The sequence below is a fragment of the Sinohyriopsis cumingii genome, unplaced genomic scaffold, assembly GCF_028554795.1.
Source record: "Sinohyriopsis cumingii isolate HCF-2022 unplaced genomic scaffold, ASM2855479v2 utg000426l, whole genome shotgun sequence".
NCBI classification, from domain to species: Eukaryota; Metazoa; Mollusca; class Bivalvia; order Unionida; family Unionidae; genus Sinohyriopsis; species Sinohyriopsis cumingii.
This window is the reverse complement of record NW_028315897.1, coordinates 8,933,911-8,953,273: the sequence shown is the minus strand read 5'-3', so window position 1 is coordinate 8,953,273 and position 19,363 is coordinate 8,933,911. Positions and strand designations below refer to the sequence as shown.

The following is a 19,363-nucleotide window of genomic DNA, read 5'->3' as shown; positions in this document are numbered from 1 at the left end:
ATATACAAGTGTGGTCACTGTTAGGTTTAACAAGTTAAGTTTGTTGTGGTGTTCCAATGGGTCAAGTTTGTTTCGAGAATAGTTTAGTCAAGGAAGGATAAAAAGCCAAATATGGTTCTCTATTTAATAAAAGGCAATCTTTTGGAGCCCTTAAAAGGGCTGTTTTTTTCTGCTATAAGGTACCACGTCTCTATTTCCCCCTCACGATCTTTCCCGCACTCCTAGTTTCATGATTCTTGATATCAGGAAATGCGTAGCCATGATGGGCGACAACGTAAGAAGCGGCTTCTACAAGTTGACTGAGGGGGTATCCAGTGTAGGCTTGTCTGTAGAATTGGGGGGAGAACTCTGACCCAAATCCCCACTGAGAAGGTCTTGGAGACCAAGTTTGTATTGAAAGAGGATTGAAACTCTAAATTACACCCGCGTGAAGGTAAACATCGTTGTGTTCATTCTAATCATGCTTGCCGTATCTCTTTGTGTTTTAGAGGTCATATTTCTTCTTAAGTAAATACACGCATCAATAGACAGACAGATTGGGTCATCATCCTTGAGGTTCACTGTACTTTCGGTTCTTTACTTCATACAAACCCCAAATTTATTAGTTTGAAGGAAAAAAAAATAAAGATAACATATCCCTCAATACTGTAACACGTCTGTTCGGACTCTACCGATGTGAGTGTGAGTGTTTATGTTAAAATGTTTAAGTGAGACATAAAAAAAAATGGTCAGCTTGAAAACACGAACCAATACTGTCACGCTCAGTATTTTGATGTGGTAAGAAGAAATGGTACAATACACAAAGAGGGCTTGTAAGTTCACATTCCAGTCTGTCTGCACTGTAATGGTAACAGCACAAGAGCGTAGGGATTATTATGCCACACAGTTCTAGAACAAAACAATGCATCACCCGTTGTAAGCCATTTTATTGGCTATACTTATTTTCTTACCGCGTTCACTTCGAATTGACTTGAGTAGCTATTCACACAGTGACGAGAATGGCCATGCTTTACTGGGTCTATCCTATAGGCGATTTATATTAAAAAAAATATTTTAAAAAATTAAACTAATGCACGAACAATCGTACCATGGGCGATCCTATGGAAATTGTGTCCGTCTTATTGCAAAATACATCAAAATTTAATTTAACCGTGCAGATCGCTAGAACAAACCTCTGATAATATACATTTTGAAAAGTGTTGTGTGACACGGATCGCCATTGTCGCTTGGTGTCTGCTTTCTTCTTCGAAAAGAGATCGTTTCCTCTCGACTATAAAAATTTAATTTGACTAAGTTTTACGCACTACTTGAATTCATAAATTTACGTTGTAGTTGTAAGCCGTCGTTCTCAGTTTTCTGGAAGTTCGTTCTTGCGTTTCTCAGATGTTTCATCTTATTGCAAAATTACATTTGACTAGGTTTCATACGCAGCAGGTCCCTGTATATAGGGAGAGTGTCTTAGCACCAGAGTATTAATTTCACTCTCAAACGATCAAGAAGATGGAAGAGTCAGCACAGATCGACCTGCTGGTCAAATATTTGCTAAAAGTCATACGAAAGCATAATTCACAGGCAAAAGTGGCAACAAAACTTACTCTTTTGGTCGTTGATTTGATGAGAGTCATACGAAAGTGTGTAAGTGTTGATGGAGTTTGCTATATCTGCAATGGTAAATGGGTATTTGTCTCCAGAATACCTGCTTCGTCTAAGAAAGAGAGACAAAAGTCAAGATACCTAATATCGTTGTCGGGAGAAAGGACACTGGGATTCAGAATGCCCTAAGAGAAAAGAGAAGAAACAGAAACAAGACGAAGACATGAAAATGGAAAAATTGACAATGTGAACCGATGCGTTGGCTATGATGTGAAATTTCATACTACCTTCTAAAAGAGAATAGACCAAAAAGAAAACGTACGTGTCTCTTGGTCTTGACATTGTATAATAAGGATGGCGTGTTTTGTTTTTACTCACACTATATGAAATTGTGCTCTTTCACCTCTCTCTATCCCTCTGGATCATGTTTTAGATAGAATTGAAATGGAAGGATGTTTTCCTTCACGCACGCTCTTTAGGCATGCAAGTCGGTAAACAATAGTCGGTCTATTCATCCATCATTTTGTGTCTTCACGTTTCCTAAATCACACACTGATGCCATAAAATAACGGGTCAAATGGGTTTTGTAGTGTTGGGGTGGGGGTGGGGTGTAGGTGTTTGGCAGAGTTGGTCATTGCAGGTGAGGGCTTAGGTGCTTTCAAAAAACTTTTCTTTTCACTCTTTGTTGATGGAATATAATAGGTTATTTTCTTCACTCTCTGTTGATAGTATATATAAAGGGTTATTTCTTCCTCAGTGTGGTTAGTATATTATGGCTGTTTCCTCTTCCCTGCTTGAGGATAGTGTATATTGGGTTATTTATTTCTTCTTCCCTCTGCGTGGATTGTAGATATGGGGTTTAATTTTTTTACATCTCACCTACGTGTGGATAGTAGGCATGGGATTTGTATTATTCCTCTTCCATGTGTAGATAGTATATTTGGGGTTTGTATTATCTCCCTTCTGTGTTGATAGTATATTTGGGGTTTGTTTTTACCTCTTCCCTCTGTGTGTGTGTGTGTGTGTGTGTGTGTGTGTGTGTGTGTGTGTGTGTGTTCGCTTACGTTGTGCAGGTCGTATATTTTGTTGTTTTTTTCTTCTTCCTCCCGAGTGTGGATAGTATATTTGGGGTTTGTACGCGTTAGCGACGTTGTGTGGATAGTATTTTGGGGGTTAGTACGCGTTAGCGACGTTGTGTGGATCGTATATTGGGGGTTTGTATGAGTTTGAGTAAGTTTGTATGGATAGTATATTTGGGTTTGTATACGTTCTCGTACGTTTGTGTGGATAGTATATTTGGGGTTTGTATGCGTTCGCGTACGTTTGTATGGATATTATATTTTGGGTTTGTACGCGTTAGCGACGTTGTGTGGATAGTATATTTGGGGTTTTTATGCCTTCGCGTACGTTTGTATGGATAGTATATTTGGGGTTTGTACGCATTAGCGACGTTGTGTGGGTAGTATATTTGGGGTTTGCATGCGTTCGCGTACGTTTGTATGGATAGTATATTTGGGGTTTGTACGCGTTAGCGACGTTGTGTAGATAGTATATTTGTGGTTTGTAAGCGTTAGAGACGTTGTGTGGATAGTATTTTTGGGGTTTGTATGCGTTCGCGTACGTTTGTGTGGATAGTATATTTGGGGCTTGTAAGCGTTAGCGACGTTGTGTGGATAGTATATTTGGGGTTTGTATGCGTTCACGTACGTTTGTGTGGATAGTATATTTTGGTTTGTATGAGTTCTCGTACGTTTGTGTGGATAGTATGTTTGGAATTTGTATGTGTTCGCGTACGTTTGTGGCGATAGTATATTTGGGGTTTGTATGCGTTCGCGTACGTTGGTATGGATAGTATATTTGGGGTTTGTACGCGTTAGCGACGTTGTGTGGATAGTATATTTGGGATTTGTTCGCGTCAGCGACGTTGTGTGGATAGTATATTTGGGGTTTGTATGCGCTCTCGTACGTTTGTGTGGATAGTATATTTGGGGTTTGAAAGCGTTAGCGACGTTGTGTGGATAGTATATTTGGGGTTTGTAAGCGTTAGCGACGTTGTGTGGATAGTATATATGGGGTTTGTATGCGTTCACGTACTTTTGTGTAGATAGTATATTTGGGTTTGTATGAGTTCTCGTACGTTTGTGTGGTTAGTATATTTGGAATTTGTATGTGTTCGCGTACGTTTGTGTGGATAATATATTTGGGGTTTATATGCGTTCTCGTACGTTTATGTGGATAGTATATTTGGGGTTTGTAAGCGTTAGAGACGTTGTGTGGATAGTATATTAGGAGTTTGTATGCGTTCGCGTACGTTTGTATGGATGGTATATTTGGGGTTTGTACCCATTAGCGACGTTGTGTGGATAGTATATTTGGGGTTTGTAAGCGTTAGCGACGTTGTGTGGATAGTATATTTGGGGTTTGTACGCATTAGCGACGTTGTGTGCATAGTATATTTGGGGTTTGTATGTGTTCTCGTACGTTTGTGTGGATAGTATATTTGCGGTTTGTACGCGTTAGCCAGGTTGTGTGGATGGTATATTTGGGGTTTGTAAGCGTTAGCGACGTTGTGTGGATAGTATATTTGGGGTTTGTATGCGTTCACGTACGTTTGTGTGGATAGTATATTTTTGTTTGTATGAGTTCTCGTACGTTTGTGTGGTTAGTATATTTGGAATTTGTATGTGATCGCGTACGTTTGTGTGGATAGTGTATATGGGGTTTGTATGCGTTCTCGTACGTTTGTGTGGATAGTATATTTGTGGTTTGTAAGCGTTAGCGACGTTGTGTGGATAGTATATTTGGGGTTTGTATGCGTTCGCGTACGTTTGTGTGGATAGTATATTTGGGTTTGTATGCGTTCACGTACGTTTGTGTGGATAGTATATTTGGAATTTGTATGTGTTCGCGTACGTTTTTGTGGATAGTATATTTGGGGTTTGTATGCGTTCGCGTACGTTTGTGTGGATAGTATATTTGGGGTTTTTATGCGTTCGCGTACGTTTGTATGGATAGTATATTTGGAATTTGTATGTGTTCGCGTACGTTTGTGTGGATAATATATTTGGGGTTTGTACGCGTTAGCGACGTTGTGTGGATAGTATATTTGGGGTTTTTATGCGTTCTCGTACGTTTGTGTGGATAGTATATTTGTGGTTTGTAAGCGTTAGCGACGTTGTGTGGATAATATATTTGGGGTTTGTATGCGTTCGCGTACGTTTGTGTGGATAGTATATTTGGGTTTGTATGCGTTCTCGTACGTTTGTGTGGATAGTATATTTGGAATTTGTATGTGTTCGCGTACGTTTGTGTGGATAGTATATTTGGAATTTGTATGTGTTCGCGTACGTTTTTGTGGATAGTATATTTGGGGTTTGTATGCGTTCGCGTACGTTTGTGTGGATAGTATATTTGGGGTTTTTATGCGTTCGCGTACGTTTGTATGGATAGTATATTTGGAATTTGTATGTGTTCGCGTACGTTTGTGTGGATAATATATTTGGGGTTTGTACGCGTTAGCGACGTTGTGTGGATAGTATATTTGGGGTTTTTATGCGTTCTCGTACGTTTGTGTGGATAGTATATTTGTGGTTTGTAAGCGTTAGCGACGTTGTGTGGATAATATATTTGGGGTTTGTATGCGTTCGCGTACGTTTGTGTGGATAGTATATTTGGGTTTGTATGCGTTCTCGTACGTTTGTGTGGATAGTATATTTGGAATTTGTATGTGTTCGCGTACGTTTTTGTGGATAGTATATTTGGGGTTCGTATGCGTTCGCGTACGTTTGTGTGGATAGTGTATTTGGGGATAGTATATTTGGGGTATTTATGCGTTCGCGTACGTTTGTATGGATAGTATATTTGGAATTTGTATGTATACTATTTGTGTGGATACTATATTTGGGGTTTGTACGCGTTAGCGACGTTGTGTAGATAGTATATTTGGGGTTTTTATGCGTTCTCGTACGTTTGTGTGGATAGTATATTTGTGGTTTGTAAGCGTTAGCGACGTTGGGTGGATAGTATATTTGGGGATTGTATGCATTCGCGTACGTTTGTATGGATAGTATATTTGGAATTTGTATGTGTTCGCGTACGTTTGTGTGGATATTATATTTGGGGTTTGTACGCGCTAGCGACGTTGTGTGGATAGTATATTTGGGGTTTGTAAGCGTTAGCGACGTTATTTGGATAGTATATTTGGGGTTTGTATGCATTCGCGTACGTATATATGGATAGTATATTTTAATTTTGGTTTTATTCTTCGATCTGCGTGTGTGTGTGTGTGTGTGTGTGTGTGTGTGTGTGTGTGTGTATATTGGTCTCTGTTTGTCGCTATAAAGCTCACTTTATCCCTATCAAATACACTGTACCTACCTACCTGCAGTAGCGCGTATTGAGGTTAGCCACTTGCAACACTGTTGTCATTTATCCCCTAGTGTTCAGTACAGTGACGTCACTGACTCTGGAAATTTTGAGACTATAAAGATGGACTTGGGGTTTTCCACAGGTTGTAGCTATACATATGTACTAGAGTTCATAAACAGGAACGTCACTCAAGCTGAGGCTATAAAAAGATAGTGGGGTTTTCCAAAGGAATAACCCACACAAGTTGTAGCTATAAATAGATACTGATATTTCATAGGAATTTTAGCTGATTATAGATACATGGGTGTTTATCCACGATCGTCACACAAGTTGATATTGTAAGTAGTTACTAATTTTATCCATTTTAGTCTAAACCATTGTAACTTAATTTTCGGGGATATGTTTTAAATTATGGGACAGTTTCGTCATTATAGCCTTACTTTTAGTCAAACCCATTTTGTCGTTGAGCGTTTCCTTGATTATAGCTATTTATAGCATCATTACAATTATGCAAATTTTTGAACAACCCAGCAAAATTTCAGGTCTCAGTAATGCTTTATATATAAATCTCAGGCTTTTACTGGTGTATGTCTGTCTCTGTCTCTGTTGTGTTTGGCCCTCTACCATCATTGTCCCGAGACAGGCCCACCATGTTAAATTCCTGTGTGTGTGTGTGTGTTGTCCCTAGACAGTCGCACGATTTATTCCCATGTTAAATTTCCCTTGTCCCTAGACTACCCCAAAATATATTCCCATGTTAATTCCCATTGTCCCCAAAGTGCCGGGCCAGTTTTCCCCATGTTAAATTTACATAGTCCCCAAAGTGCCGGGACCCTGTTTTTAATGGTAAGTCCCATTGTCCCTCTATCGCCCCACCTTACTACTAACGTTTCTGTTCCCTTTTTTCACTATTTTGTCTATGTGCCTTTTCCATGAGAGGTCTCTAGATAATTCCACCCCGAGATATTTTGTTGCCTGCTCATTGGCTAACTTGTGCCCCTTAGAGTATATTCGGACAAGATTGGTGATTTTTCCTGTAAACTCTTAGGATGCTGCATTTTTCTGGATGGAACGACATACCCCAAGTTCTTCCCCATAGGGCCAGTTGGTTCGGGTCTTCTTGAAGGATCTCACAGTCCTTGGAGACATTTATTTCCCGGTAGACTTTACAGTCATCTGCAAAAAGTCTTGTGTTGGATTTGACACTTGCAGGTTGATCATTGATGAACACCAGGAAGAGTATGGGACCCAAAACACTCCCCTGAGGTACCCCCCTAACAACTGGTGCTGGGTCTGATGTTGCTCCATCTACTATAACTCTCTGCGATCTGTCTGATAGGAAATCTCTGATCCATTTCTGTGTGTTACCCCTGATGCCATAGTGGTCCAACTTACTTAGGAGTCTTTCATGGGGGACACGATCGAAAGCCTTACTGAAGTCAATGATTGCAAGGTCATACTGCTTCCCTCTGTCTAAAGATTTGGCGAGCTCATCCACTAGGATTATGAGCTGTGTTTCACAGCTTCGTCTGGCACGGAAACCATGCTGGCTGTCTGTTAGAATGTTATAGCGATCTAGATGTTGCATCATGTTGCTGACTATGATGCGTTCAAGCATTTTGCAGCAGATACATGTAAGGAAGACCGGTCCATAATTGCTGGCCTTGAATCTTTCTCCATTTTTGAAGATAGCTGTAACGTTTGCTGTTTTCCAGACATCAGGGACATAACCTGTTGATATATATATATATATATATATATATATATATATATATATATATATATATATATATATATATATATATATATATATATGTATATATATAACCCAGGTATGGTGCACACTCTTCTGCTAGATCTTTCAGGATCCTTGCTGGAATCATGTCTGGTCCTGTAGCTTTCTGTAGGTTAATTTTCCTCAACAAGCTGTATAAACCTTCTACAGTAACTTGTATGTCAGGCATTGGTGGGTAACGATCTCCATGTAGGCTTGGTAGATCACTCTTATCCTCTTGTGTGAAGACTGACTGGTATTGACGATTCAGTATGTTAGCCTTGTCGGATGCCTCTGAATGTTGTTTCCCGTGTTCCTTGAATGGTGCCACACAACAGCTGTCTCTACGTAAGGACTTAATGTACTTCCAAAATCTCTTCTGCTTGTTTGGTTGTTGTTCTTGATGTGGGTTACCGACTTCTATCAAGTTTTCAATATATCTCCAGTAAGCCATTCCGTTCTAAACGTTGTGATCTTGCTTTTGCTTCTTTGTATGGTTTCCGATCTCTTGTTTTTCCTGTTGTTTTCTGTCTTGCAATCAATTTGTTCCGTCTTCTGTGTTGGGCTCTAATGGATTTGTCTATCCAAGGTTTGTTTGTTTTGTTTCCAGATAAGGTCTTAGATGGTATAAATTTATCCATTAACCGTTTGATGTTCTCCACAAACATTTTCCATGTGTCATTTGCAGAAAGGTTATCTGTTTCACGTATGAATGATTCTTGTAATGACTTAAATTCTTCACGTAACTGGCCATAGTCTGCATTCCTGTATTGGAAGACTTTACGAGCTGCTTTCTCTACTTTCATTTGTCGTAGGGTGGTCTCTATGTAAACTGCTTCATGGTCAGCAATTCCTGGTATGACATCACACTTGTTGATTAGTGTTTTGTTGTTTGTGAAGAACAAGTCAAGCAGATTTGAAGTAAATTCAATTATACCTGTTGCTGCGTCTACAACCTGTTCCAGGAATGAGTCCTGTATGATATTTAGTAGATGTTGGCACTGGGCATTGTTTGTAGCTTGTGGTAGTGGACACTCATTCTCCCAGTCAATATCTGCCATGTTGAAGTCTCCTCCTAGCCATACATGCGCACCTCGTGGGACTCTCGTAAGACATGAGTGAAGCTGATCTAAGTAGTTTGGTTCGGTTAAGGATGGAGGTTTGTAGAATGCACCAACGTATAGGTCTGATGTCCCTTTAACCTTGCTTTTGTCCCAAACTAACTCAAAGTTATTATCTGCCTTCAGTTCTTCTGGCTCGCAGCTGGAAGACTTTTTTGATACTAGGACAAATACACCATCCCCATGGGATCCCTCTGGACGATCTTTGCGATAGGACCTGAAATTTGCTGGGAATACTTCAGATGAATTTATACTTCTGTCTACCACGATTCCGTACCAATAACAATGGTGACTTTGGTAGAGGAGATGATATTGCTTGGTAGTCCCTTCTTTCCAGGCCCCTTTATAGATTGACATTTAATTACTAGGATTACAGTCAAATACATACCTATTTCTTAAGATATCTACAACTTAATTAGAGCTATGTCTGTCTGTCTATCTGTTTGTTTGTATGTCTCTCTCTCTCTCTCTCTCTCTCTCTCTCTCTCTATATATATATATATATATATATATATATATATATATATATATATACCTCTCTAAATAAATTAGTCACTTCTCTAACTCAAATTGAGACCTCAATATTTTGTTTAATTTGCAGACCTATATAATTAAATGGCAGACCTCTGTAATTCTACATAAGAATTAATCTTGAATTGGAACTATCCACCGTACAGACCTAACGCTTTGGTTGACATTCTTGATTGTTTGTTTGTTTTATTTGTTTATTTGTTTGTTTGTTTGTTTTTTTTTGGTTTTTTTTCTTTCTTTTAAACTGAAACTTTTAATCTTTGCTCAAAGCAACCTTAGTTTCATCACTAATCATTATTATTGACCATTGGTTTTTAACTGTCCAGTTATTCTCTATTTAAACCATGAAATACGTGATGTAGGATTCTTCTAAGACGTCGTTATTTGGTTTCTTACAGTATATCTCCTGGAACCCAAACTCTTTCGTCTGCTAGTGACAGTAATTTAAGAAGCACGAACGCTGACAGACACATTAAAATCACTATTAGCTGCTGAAAACATTGTTTAAAAAATTCAATGAATAAGGCGAGCTTTACATTCGCGTCCCTTCTACTGGCCAGTTTTCTTTATACATCTTATTTTTCATGTTCTGTTATGAAACCTTTTCAAGCTTTTCTGAATTGTATAACCTGATATTCAATTTCTTCAGACGCATTTCTGTCGCTTAAATCTTTCGTGACTAATGAATGATTGTCTGGTTTTGGCCGTTTGTGAAATCTTTACTGCAGCGAATTTATAATTTCTGACTACAATCACTATAATCAGAAGTAGACATATAACACATGAATTAGAAAAGCAACTAAATTCATGCAGTGACCATTTGAAATATACTTCGTTAACTGAGGTCACCTTTTTGCTCAGACGGCCTCACTTTTGACCTAGCAGTATATTGATCAGATAATTATAAATATGATCACGTGATGAAAACCTTGTTTTTAATTATATGCGCAAAACATTAGTATAGTACGAGACATCCATTTATGATAGAGACTGTAATCGCCATCCGACGCAGGCCTTAATACTGAACGGAAGTGAACCCAGATTCGCAAAACATCTCGACATTTCTTACTCAAGTTCAGATTTTGTAATAATTGTCTCATTGCTTGGTTGGTAAAACCGATTATTTCACAGAAAACATTCAACAAGCACCAGGGATTGGTTGTAACATAATTTATTTGCACAATGTGTTACAGTAGTTGGGTACAAATTCTAAGAACTTAATTGTCCCTCTCCATATATTATGCAAATATTTCAACGTGTTTCAACATAACAATGTAACAAAAACTAATACTGAGAGAGAGAGAGAGAGAACAATTGCAATCAGAAGTTGTTTATGTAATTGTATTCATCCGGTACCACTTATATAGTTGCATTCATGTTGTAAAGTTCTTATGTCTTCATTTGCATCGCGCTTTCCCCAAAGCAATGAGTCTAATCTAACAGTTGGATATGGCAATAATCTTCAGTATTTTGCTCATCAACTCGTTACTGACTATTCCTGAGTAGTAGCAAGTAGGCGTTTTGGCATTTGTCATTCTGCAAGTGCCACAGCCTTTATCCCCCATGAATTTTGTTCATTTTATCAGCCAAACCACATACGCTGCGCAACCCGTAGATTATTAGCATTACTAATACACGAAAGTAAAGTGTCCCAAACAAGCATTCATACTGTGACACAGAGCAAAACCGCTATTGTCACTCACGTCTTCAACGGTAATCTATTTCACATTGCGAGATTTGCAATCGTCGAATCTGACAGTCGGTGTTCAGCGGTTTCATTAATGATGATACTAACCGTAGCCGGCATAGTTTATCTTGTTGGTAGGATAACTGCGTTTGGTAGTGCTCGTGCCAGTAATTGTTGTAATCGATATCGAAGTGAGTGCTCAACTTGAAATCCCTGTTGTTTTTTTTTTTAAATTAGATTCACTGCAAATATTTTGATACTGTCAAAGACTTGCATTGTAACTAGTTTAGCAATTTGTGGAGCTAGCGAAGACTGGGCCGAAAGTACTTTTGGTGGCCCGTGAAAAATCCACGAACAACTTTACCAAGGCCAGTTGCATAAGATTCCTTAAACGCGTTTCTCTTGTTGAAAACAAGCCAGCGCTTCTCGCGTCCACGTATAACTATCAAATTAAATATCAGGTTGATCATTAATATTCGGTTTTACTATCAATAATACACGTAAAATATCTGCTATGCACCAGTCTTGATCCACAAGGGTAAGCCAAATATGTGCCAACCGATAACTATGCCATGGAATATATACAGGAGCGGCGGGAATAAATGATATCCAGTCAACTAGTTCCACAGTTGGTGAGAAACCCAGACAGTTTATAACCTAGGATAAGTACGCGTGCCATTTCAGACGTGCTTCCATAATTGCCACTGACGACATCACAGGTTAAACTAATCTGCGTCAATGAGGTAATTCGTACTATACCAGGTGCAATATGATACCCAGTCCAGGATGATGGTGATGCACACAAAAATGTTTGATTTTCGGAAAGGTCTTTGGGCCAACCTTGAACTGTTTTCAATAACGACTGTCTAATGTTAACCGGATATTGCGGAGATAACATTGCAATGACGGAGATAAGCGTAGGCTCATATTCGCGTATAGAATATTTGAGTCTTTACCGGTCAACACCGAACTTCGTCAGATCTCATCACTGATTGAGGTAATATCATAAGCGCTTGTGTAACGTTATACCATACCCAAGATGATCAACGATTTGGTTAAAACACAAACGAGATGTTTGCGGGCAGAAAACCAAATGGTTTTGATCGGATATTCTTTCAACTGTTATAAAACGAGTCTAGAGGTGATACTGCAGTCTCAAGTGAGCACGATTCTTCTGCAGTAACGGATATAGAAAAGGCCACAACACATTTCGATTTAGTAGATGAGAATGTGATAATCAAGGTAACGCTTTGAGTTGTATATATGTGGCATTGCAGCATACATTTTACGTAGCACGTACAGCATTTCAACCGTTTCAGAAATCATCATCAGTGTTATACGAACGAAGTTCACTGTATACATAATTGATATCTCGAAGCTCTTTTATCAACCGCTAAGTGTATTTGTGACCATGATATCAGTGGTGAGATATCCATGACAAAGCCGTGCAGAGTTATGAACGACTTCTAACTTGTTATTTATGGGCAGCCGTCGCCGCCAAAATTACATTAATCAAATGATCTAGTATGAAATCAAATGATTTAACCTAGCAAATGAAATGATCAATCCAGATTCCAAAATGATGTGGTGTCACATGAAATGATTTAACGAACAAAACCGAATGATACATTTAGCTGATGATATATGGGCAGCCGTCGCCGCCAAAATTACATTAATCAAATCATCTAGTATGAAATCAAATGATTTAACCTAGCAAATGAAATGATCAATCCAGATTTCAAATGATGTGGTGTCACATGAAATGATGTAGAGTGATATGAAATGATTTAACACTACAAACGGAATGATGTATTCAGATTCCAAATGATGCTGTGTGATATGAAATGATGTAGCATGAAATGAAATGATTGAACCCCATAAATGAAATAATGAATTCAAATTTCAAATGATGTGGCGTTAAATGAAATGATCTGGTATTAAATAAAATGATTTAAAGAACAAAACGGAATGATGATATCTGCTTCCAAATGACGTGCTATTAGATAAAATGATGTAGTCTAAAATGAAATGATTTAACTCAATAAATGAAATCATGAATTTAAATTCCAAATGATCTGGCATTAAATAAAATGATTTAAAGAACAAAACGGAGTGATGGTATCTGCTTCCAAATGACGTGCTATTAAATAAAATGATGTAGTCTAAAATGAAATGATTTAACTCAACAAATCAAATCATAATTTTAAATTCCAAATGATCTGGTATTAAATAAAATGATTTAAAGAACAAAGCGGATTGATGAAATCAGCTTCCAAATGACTTATTATTAAATGAAATTACGTAGTATAAAAAGAAATGATTTAACTCAACAAATGAAATGATGAATCAGATTCCAAATGATGTGGTATTAAATTAAATGATTTAAAGAACAAAACGGATTGATGAAATCTGCTTCCAAATGACGTAGTATTAAATTAAATCATGTAGTCTAGAATTAAACGATTTAACCCAAACAATGAAATTATATGTTCAGATTCCACACGATCTGGCATTAGTTGAAATAGTCTGAAGAACAGAATGGAATGATCAGCTCATATTCCAAATGATGTGGTATTAAATAAAATGTATGGAATGTAAATGGTCTGATCAAAGTGTAAATCAGCTAGCGTAAATCCAAACAAACACTGGGGGCGCTGTTAGCCAGACTTACAATCGACGGGCGTATTTATAGAATTCGTCTGAGATTTTAGCAGACGACATTTAACAGCTAATTTTAGTGTTTCTTCTCATTTGATATAAACAAGAACTATGTTTTCCAATCAGGATAAATTGACTATTCACATTAATGAATGTCTGTGTATTGTATTTTAGAATCTACCTTGTACTGCACGAGTATTCAATGCTTCATCTCAGCTAGAACTATCAGCTAAGGAGAATAAATCTTCATCTTATTTGATCAATAGTAATTACCATGTTTAACGACCTAACGTAGCATACGCACTAAACGAACAATTTGTTGCCCGCCACTTTTTATATGAAAGCTTTTTCATTCACACACACACACACACACACGGGGGTGGGGGTAGCTGACCATAACCGGTTATAGACATAATTTAGATTGTATCCATTTCAAACGCCTGTGACGAAAGGAATGCTCTGATGGTTCTTCTTTAACATCTAAAGGTAGACAGTTCCAAATGATTGGACCCAAACTATTTTTATGCAATTCCATTTCAGGCTTAGAAAGAAGAAAGTTATAATTTTGGATAGAGCGGTGTATCGATAGACCAGAAACTGTATTGACATTTTTTTTCCTTTTACTGAACATATCATTTATATAGTTTGGCGTCGAATCATTAGAAACTAAGTCTTTATACTTTGAACAAATTTCTTTAAAGACACCAGCAGCACACATATCATGTTCACCAATAATAATAATAAGAAGAAGAAGAAGAAGAAGAAGAAAAATTTACTTGACATAATAAACCTGTTGATTGTGCACAAAGTTAGCTTTTCTTAAACTTTACGGTTTCGCTTGTTTCTGTTACTTAGTTTAACACCATATAGTTGTAACACTTCATATGGACCCAAACTTAAAGTAGCAAGAGATGCTAATTGTTGATACTCGTTCCATGTTGATTTGCTTGATCTTTCTGAAGATGTGGACAGTTTGTCTTTCTAAGGGCTCATCACATACCACTTTACAAATATGGAAGCCCTTGTAGTGTTGAAACATATATCGAAAGAAAGACAGCAATGGAATCAATTTCTTTTCTTCTTTCTAAATTATCCCATTATCATGTCTCTATGATTCTTGTACAATATTTTGTGTTCACAATTTTTGCAACGAACTTTACAAAACCATTTATTACCATGAAGGTTCCATCTTCGTTTTTATTAAAAATGTAGACGCACCAGAAATAATATGCAGATGGAAACTGGAATGGAATTATGAAACTACCTGACATTAATAATTCATTCAAACTAGATATTCTTATAAAATACAAAGTTATTATTTTGGTACTAGGTTATATATATATATATATATATATATATATATATATATATATATATATATATATATATATATTGGAAGATAAAAGTCTAAACGTTTGGCTTATGAAAAAGATAAAATGTGGACAGAAATAGAAACTACAAAAGAATAACTATTTAATTATTATGCAAATAGATAAAACTTGTTGCACGAATGTTGCATGCACAAGGTTCGTGTAAATTTTAATCATAAACGTTTATAAACTTCCATGTTAATATCATTTCAAAAACTTTAATTTAATTTAATTGTTATTTTAATTTTAAATTATATATTTTAATTTAATATTTTAATATTTTAATGGCCATAGTTTCTTCAGTGTTACTTCTAATATACATATAGCCATATATTATTACCGTTTACTGGTAATACATTTAAAATATAGCCAACAAACAATGTCATGCCTAAAGTACATCCTCCTTTATAGTGACCAATATATTAGAAATAAAGCAACATATACACTGAGTTTCTTGATATGTGGAAGCCTGTAAAACTGACAGGATTATACAATTTTGGAGACAACGCTGTTATTGGTTGATCTTAAAATTAGTCAGTACTGAAAAGTTAATTGCTACCATGGCAAAAAATAAATAAATAAATAAATAAATAAATAAATAAATAAATCTATTCATTCCTCTTCCTGATAATGTTATAAGAAGAAGAAGGAGAAAAGCAAGAACAAGAAGAAAAAACATTATCTAAACTGATTTAATGGTATGGTGATGACAACAATGATGTTAGTGCTGCTAATGGTAATGAAGATGAGCTGGAGGTTGCTTATTTTTTGCTTGAACATTATTTTTAACCTGATTGTATAAATTATTTTTAACCTGATTGTATATATTTGTGATCACCTAAAAAAAAACCCTCTTCTGCTAAAACACTTTTGGGAACCGATGAAAATTGGACTTAAATATTTCATGATGAGGTACAGTGCGTTTGTGGAACTGGTTTTTATATTTGTGTGTATCTGACACAATTACACAAACGTATCAATTATTTTTTCTCACTTCCACAGATTATCACATCATCAGCTAAAGGTGATTTACCCTAGCTACCTTGTGTTTTCTCGTCTCGGAATACACAAGGATAATAATGTCCTACTTTAATTCTAAGTTTGAATTGCTTCTGACTAAAATGGACTATTTTAGTAATAAATTAATATCGCTCATTCATTTTATCTGATATTATGTGGCATGACAAGGAGATCAAACCAATGGTGGAGGGGTGCTCCACTGAGCTATTGGGCTTGACTTATATTTGGAAGCATACGATTAAGAAACCTTGATTTTAGGTATATGATGTCAGGAGAAGGAAGTATATGATATAAACTTGCATGCACTAGTGTTGTAAAGGAGGGTTGGGGTACGGATGGAGTGTTTTCTCCAGCCGCTAGTGACATTGGGGCACCAAAACCATGGACGGGCGCCAGAGGTGTTGTGGCGCAAAAAAAAACTTAGGCTATTATCGTCGTCCCGACGCCATTTGCCTTTAGTACGCCACTGCTTGCATGCAAAGTTAGAATGTATTTATACTTTAAAACAAACATTGCTCTTGTGGCAATGACAATTTGTTACTTCTGACATGACTTATTATTATTATTATTATCATTATTGATATTTTGTTCTTGTTGACACTGCCAATGACATCAAAGTAGAAAAGTGTTAAAATACGCTTCGCTTCTGTAAAACAAGAGTTCGAAACTCGCGGGGGCAGCCCAATTCTTTTGTAAATACCTTTTTGGCATTTTAATGTTCAAAATTTCTTTCAAATTCGCTCATCCCAATTTTACTTTTTTAATTTTTGTCTTGACAATGTATGGCCTTTTTATATTGATACCCACATTTATCTTTCTATGTGTCAGGCTGTCTAACAAGAGGTCACAATTTTTTAAACACCTTTTTTGTATTTTTAAATTCAAATTTTTTAAAAAAAAGTTTGCTCCTCATCCCATTATATTTTTTTTTGTTTGTTTACTTTTTGAGAATTTTTTTATATGTTGAAACAGGCAAGTGAGCTGGGTACAAATATATACCAAAATAGCCACTACTTAAATCGATGGATATCATGTAAAATCTAGCATGGGTCCAGCAGTCAGCAGAAATCAGAAAGTACAAGCTTCGACCATTCTATGGCAGAGAGAGAGAGAGAACACGTCTTTACCCTAAGGGCTACGTGGTATCACTTACAAATCGCTGATGCTGTTGTTTTTTCAAATAAAATTCTGATAGAATCCATGGCCTTTCCTTGTTATTTTTAATCATCATTTGCTAAATTTTGGGATTATTCAAGCATGATCTGTGCTTCTTCTTCGCCATAAAACACTCTAAAGGAGGTAACTGTTTATTGTTCACGTATTATTCTTTCAAAATATATGACTAAGTTCCCCCCAAATTTTTTTTTTAATACGTTTGGAAAGGAGAGTGGGGTGTTTGAAGTACGCTAAGAGTCGCTGCAAACTGGATTCAATGGCGGAAAAAATAAGTATTGATAACATATAGACTTTGGACGAATAATGCGTATGCACGTACGGCCGGTAATGTAAAATATACCAAAAGTGACGGGAAACACATTTTTGGCTTAGTGTGTAAGGTCATTAAACATGGTAATTACTATTGATCAAATAAAATCAAGATTTAATCTCTTTAGTTGATAGATCTCGCTTTGTTGAAACCTAAGAAACTCGCGCAGTACAGGGCAGAACTTGAAGAAAAAAAACACACGCACATTCATTAGTGTGGACAAAATCACTTTATACGATTGGAAAACATGGTTCTTGTTTATAAAATACGAAAAGAAACACCTTTGCTTTGCTGTCCAACTGTCGTCTGCAAAAATCTCAGCCGAATGATGTAAATACGCCTGTCTGATCATTCCATTCTGTTCTTCAGACTATTTCAACTAATGCCAGATCGTGTGGAATCTGAACATATAATTTCATTGTTTGGGTTAAATCGTTTAATTCTGGACTACATAATTTCATTTAATACTACGTCATTTGGAAGCAGATTTCATCAATCCGTTTTGTTCTTTAAATCATTTAATTTAATACCACATCATTTGGAATCTGAATTCATCATTTCCTTTGTTGAGTTAAATCATTTCATTTCATACTACGTAATTTCATTTAATAATAAGTCATTTGGAAGCAGATTTCATCAATCCATTTTGTTCTTTAAATCATTTTATTTAATACCAGATCATTTGGAATTTAAAATCATGATTTCATTTGTTGAGTTAAATCATTTTATTTTAGACTACATCATTTTATTTAATAGCACGTCATTTGGAAGCAGATACCATCACTCCGTTTTGTTCTTTAAATCATTTTATTTAATGCCAGATCATTTCAGTTAACGCCACATCATTTGGAATCTGAATTCATCATTCCGTTTGATGGGTTAAAACATTTCATTTCACTCTACATTATTTCATTTAATATCACGTCATTTGAAATTTAAATGCGTAATTCAGTTTTGTTCGTTAAATCATTTCATGTGACACCACATCATTTGGAATCTGGATTGATCATTTCATTTGCTAGGTTAAATCATTTGATTTCATACTAAATCATTTGATTAATGTAATTTTGGCGGCGACGTCTGCCCATAGTTATTGGCAGCGCGAACAGATCCAGTGAGAGTTTCCAATCGATCCGTGAGGTCGTTAGGGTCACATTCTCCATCAAAGTCTTCTCCTTGTTTCGATTGGTGTGTTGATACATTTTTATTTCTTCGTCTACCCATTTGCCGTACTCTTGTAGTTTGCTAATTTCATAAAATCTGTGTCTAGGGTATTGATCTAACTGTGCCAGTTTTTTTTTCCCATTCGGCTTCTGATTTTGCTAAACAAAAGTGAAGTCATTATGTAAATCTTGTGCTGTGAGTAAATTTCTTCGTGATAGACTTCGTTCTGTTGGAAACGAAAGTAACTCTGTAATCGATTGTATATTTACCAGGGCAATATTAGAAGACGGAAAAAATAAATGAGAGCTGATATGATGAGGCCACGAGGGGGTTATCAGGTTATCATATACTGAGAACTGCATCATCGGAAGTGTTATTCATATTTCTGTTAATATCCCCGAACGTGTTGGCAGGAGGAGGACACATTTGTAATATATGCATATCTGCTGTGTATCTAAATCTCAAGTGGGGGAGGGGCATTATTATTGTTTGCGCTTGGAGTCCCTGTTGTGGGGTAATCACAGGTCCAATAAATTTGACCAGTTGTCATTTATGCAATCATTGGTGGAAGACACATTAATATATGTGATG

General features: G+C 36.5%; 1 protein-coding gene across 1 annotated transcript in view; it reads right to left on the bottom strand.

The window, feature by feature from the left end:
- Positions 1–19,363, bottom strand: part of LOC149774146 (uncharacterized) — a 136,793-nt gene that overhangs the window by 11,000 nt on the left and 106,430 nt on the right. Inside the window, exons 5-6 of the mRNA XM_089945852.1 lie at positions 8,202–9,197; positions 7,042–7,560 (exon numbers count right to left, since the gene is read on the bottom strand). Of these exons, the coding sequence (XP_089801978.1) occupies positions 7,042–7,560; positions 8,202–9,197 (1,515 nt within the window). The remainder of the gene's footprint in view (positions 1–7,041; positions 7,561–8,201; positions 9,198–19,363) is intronic.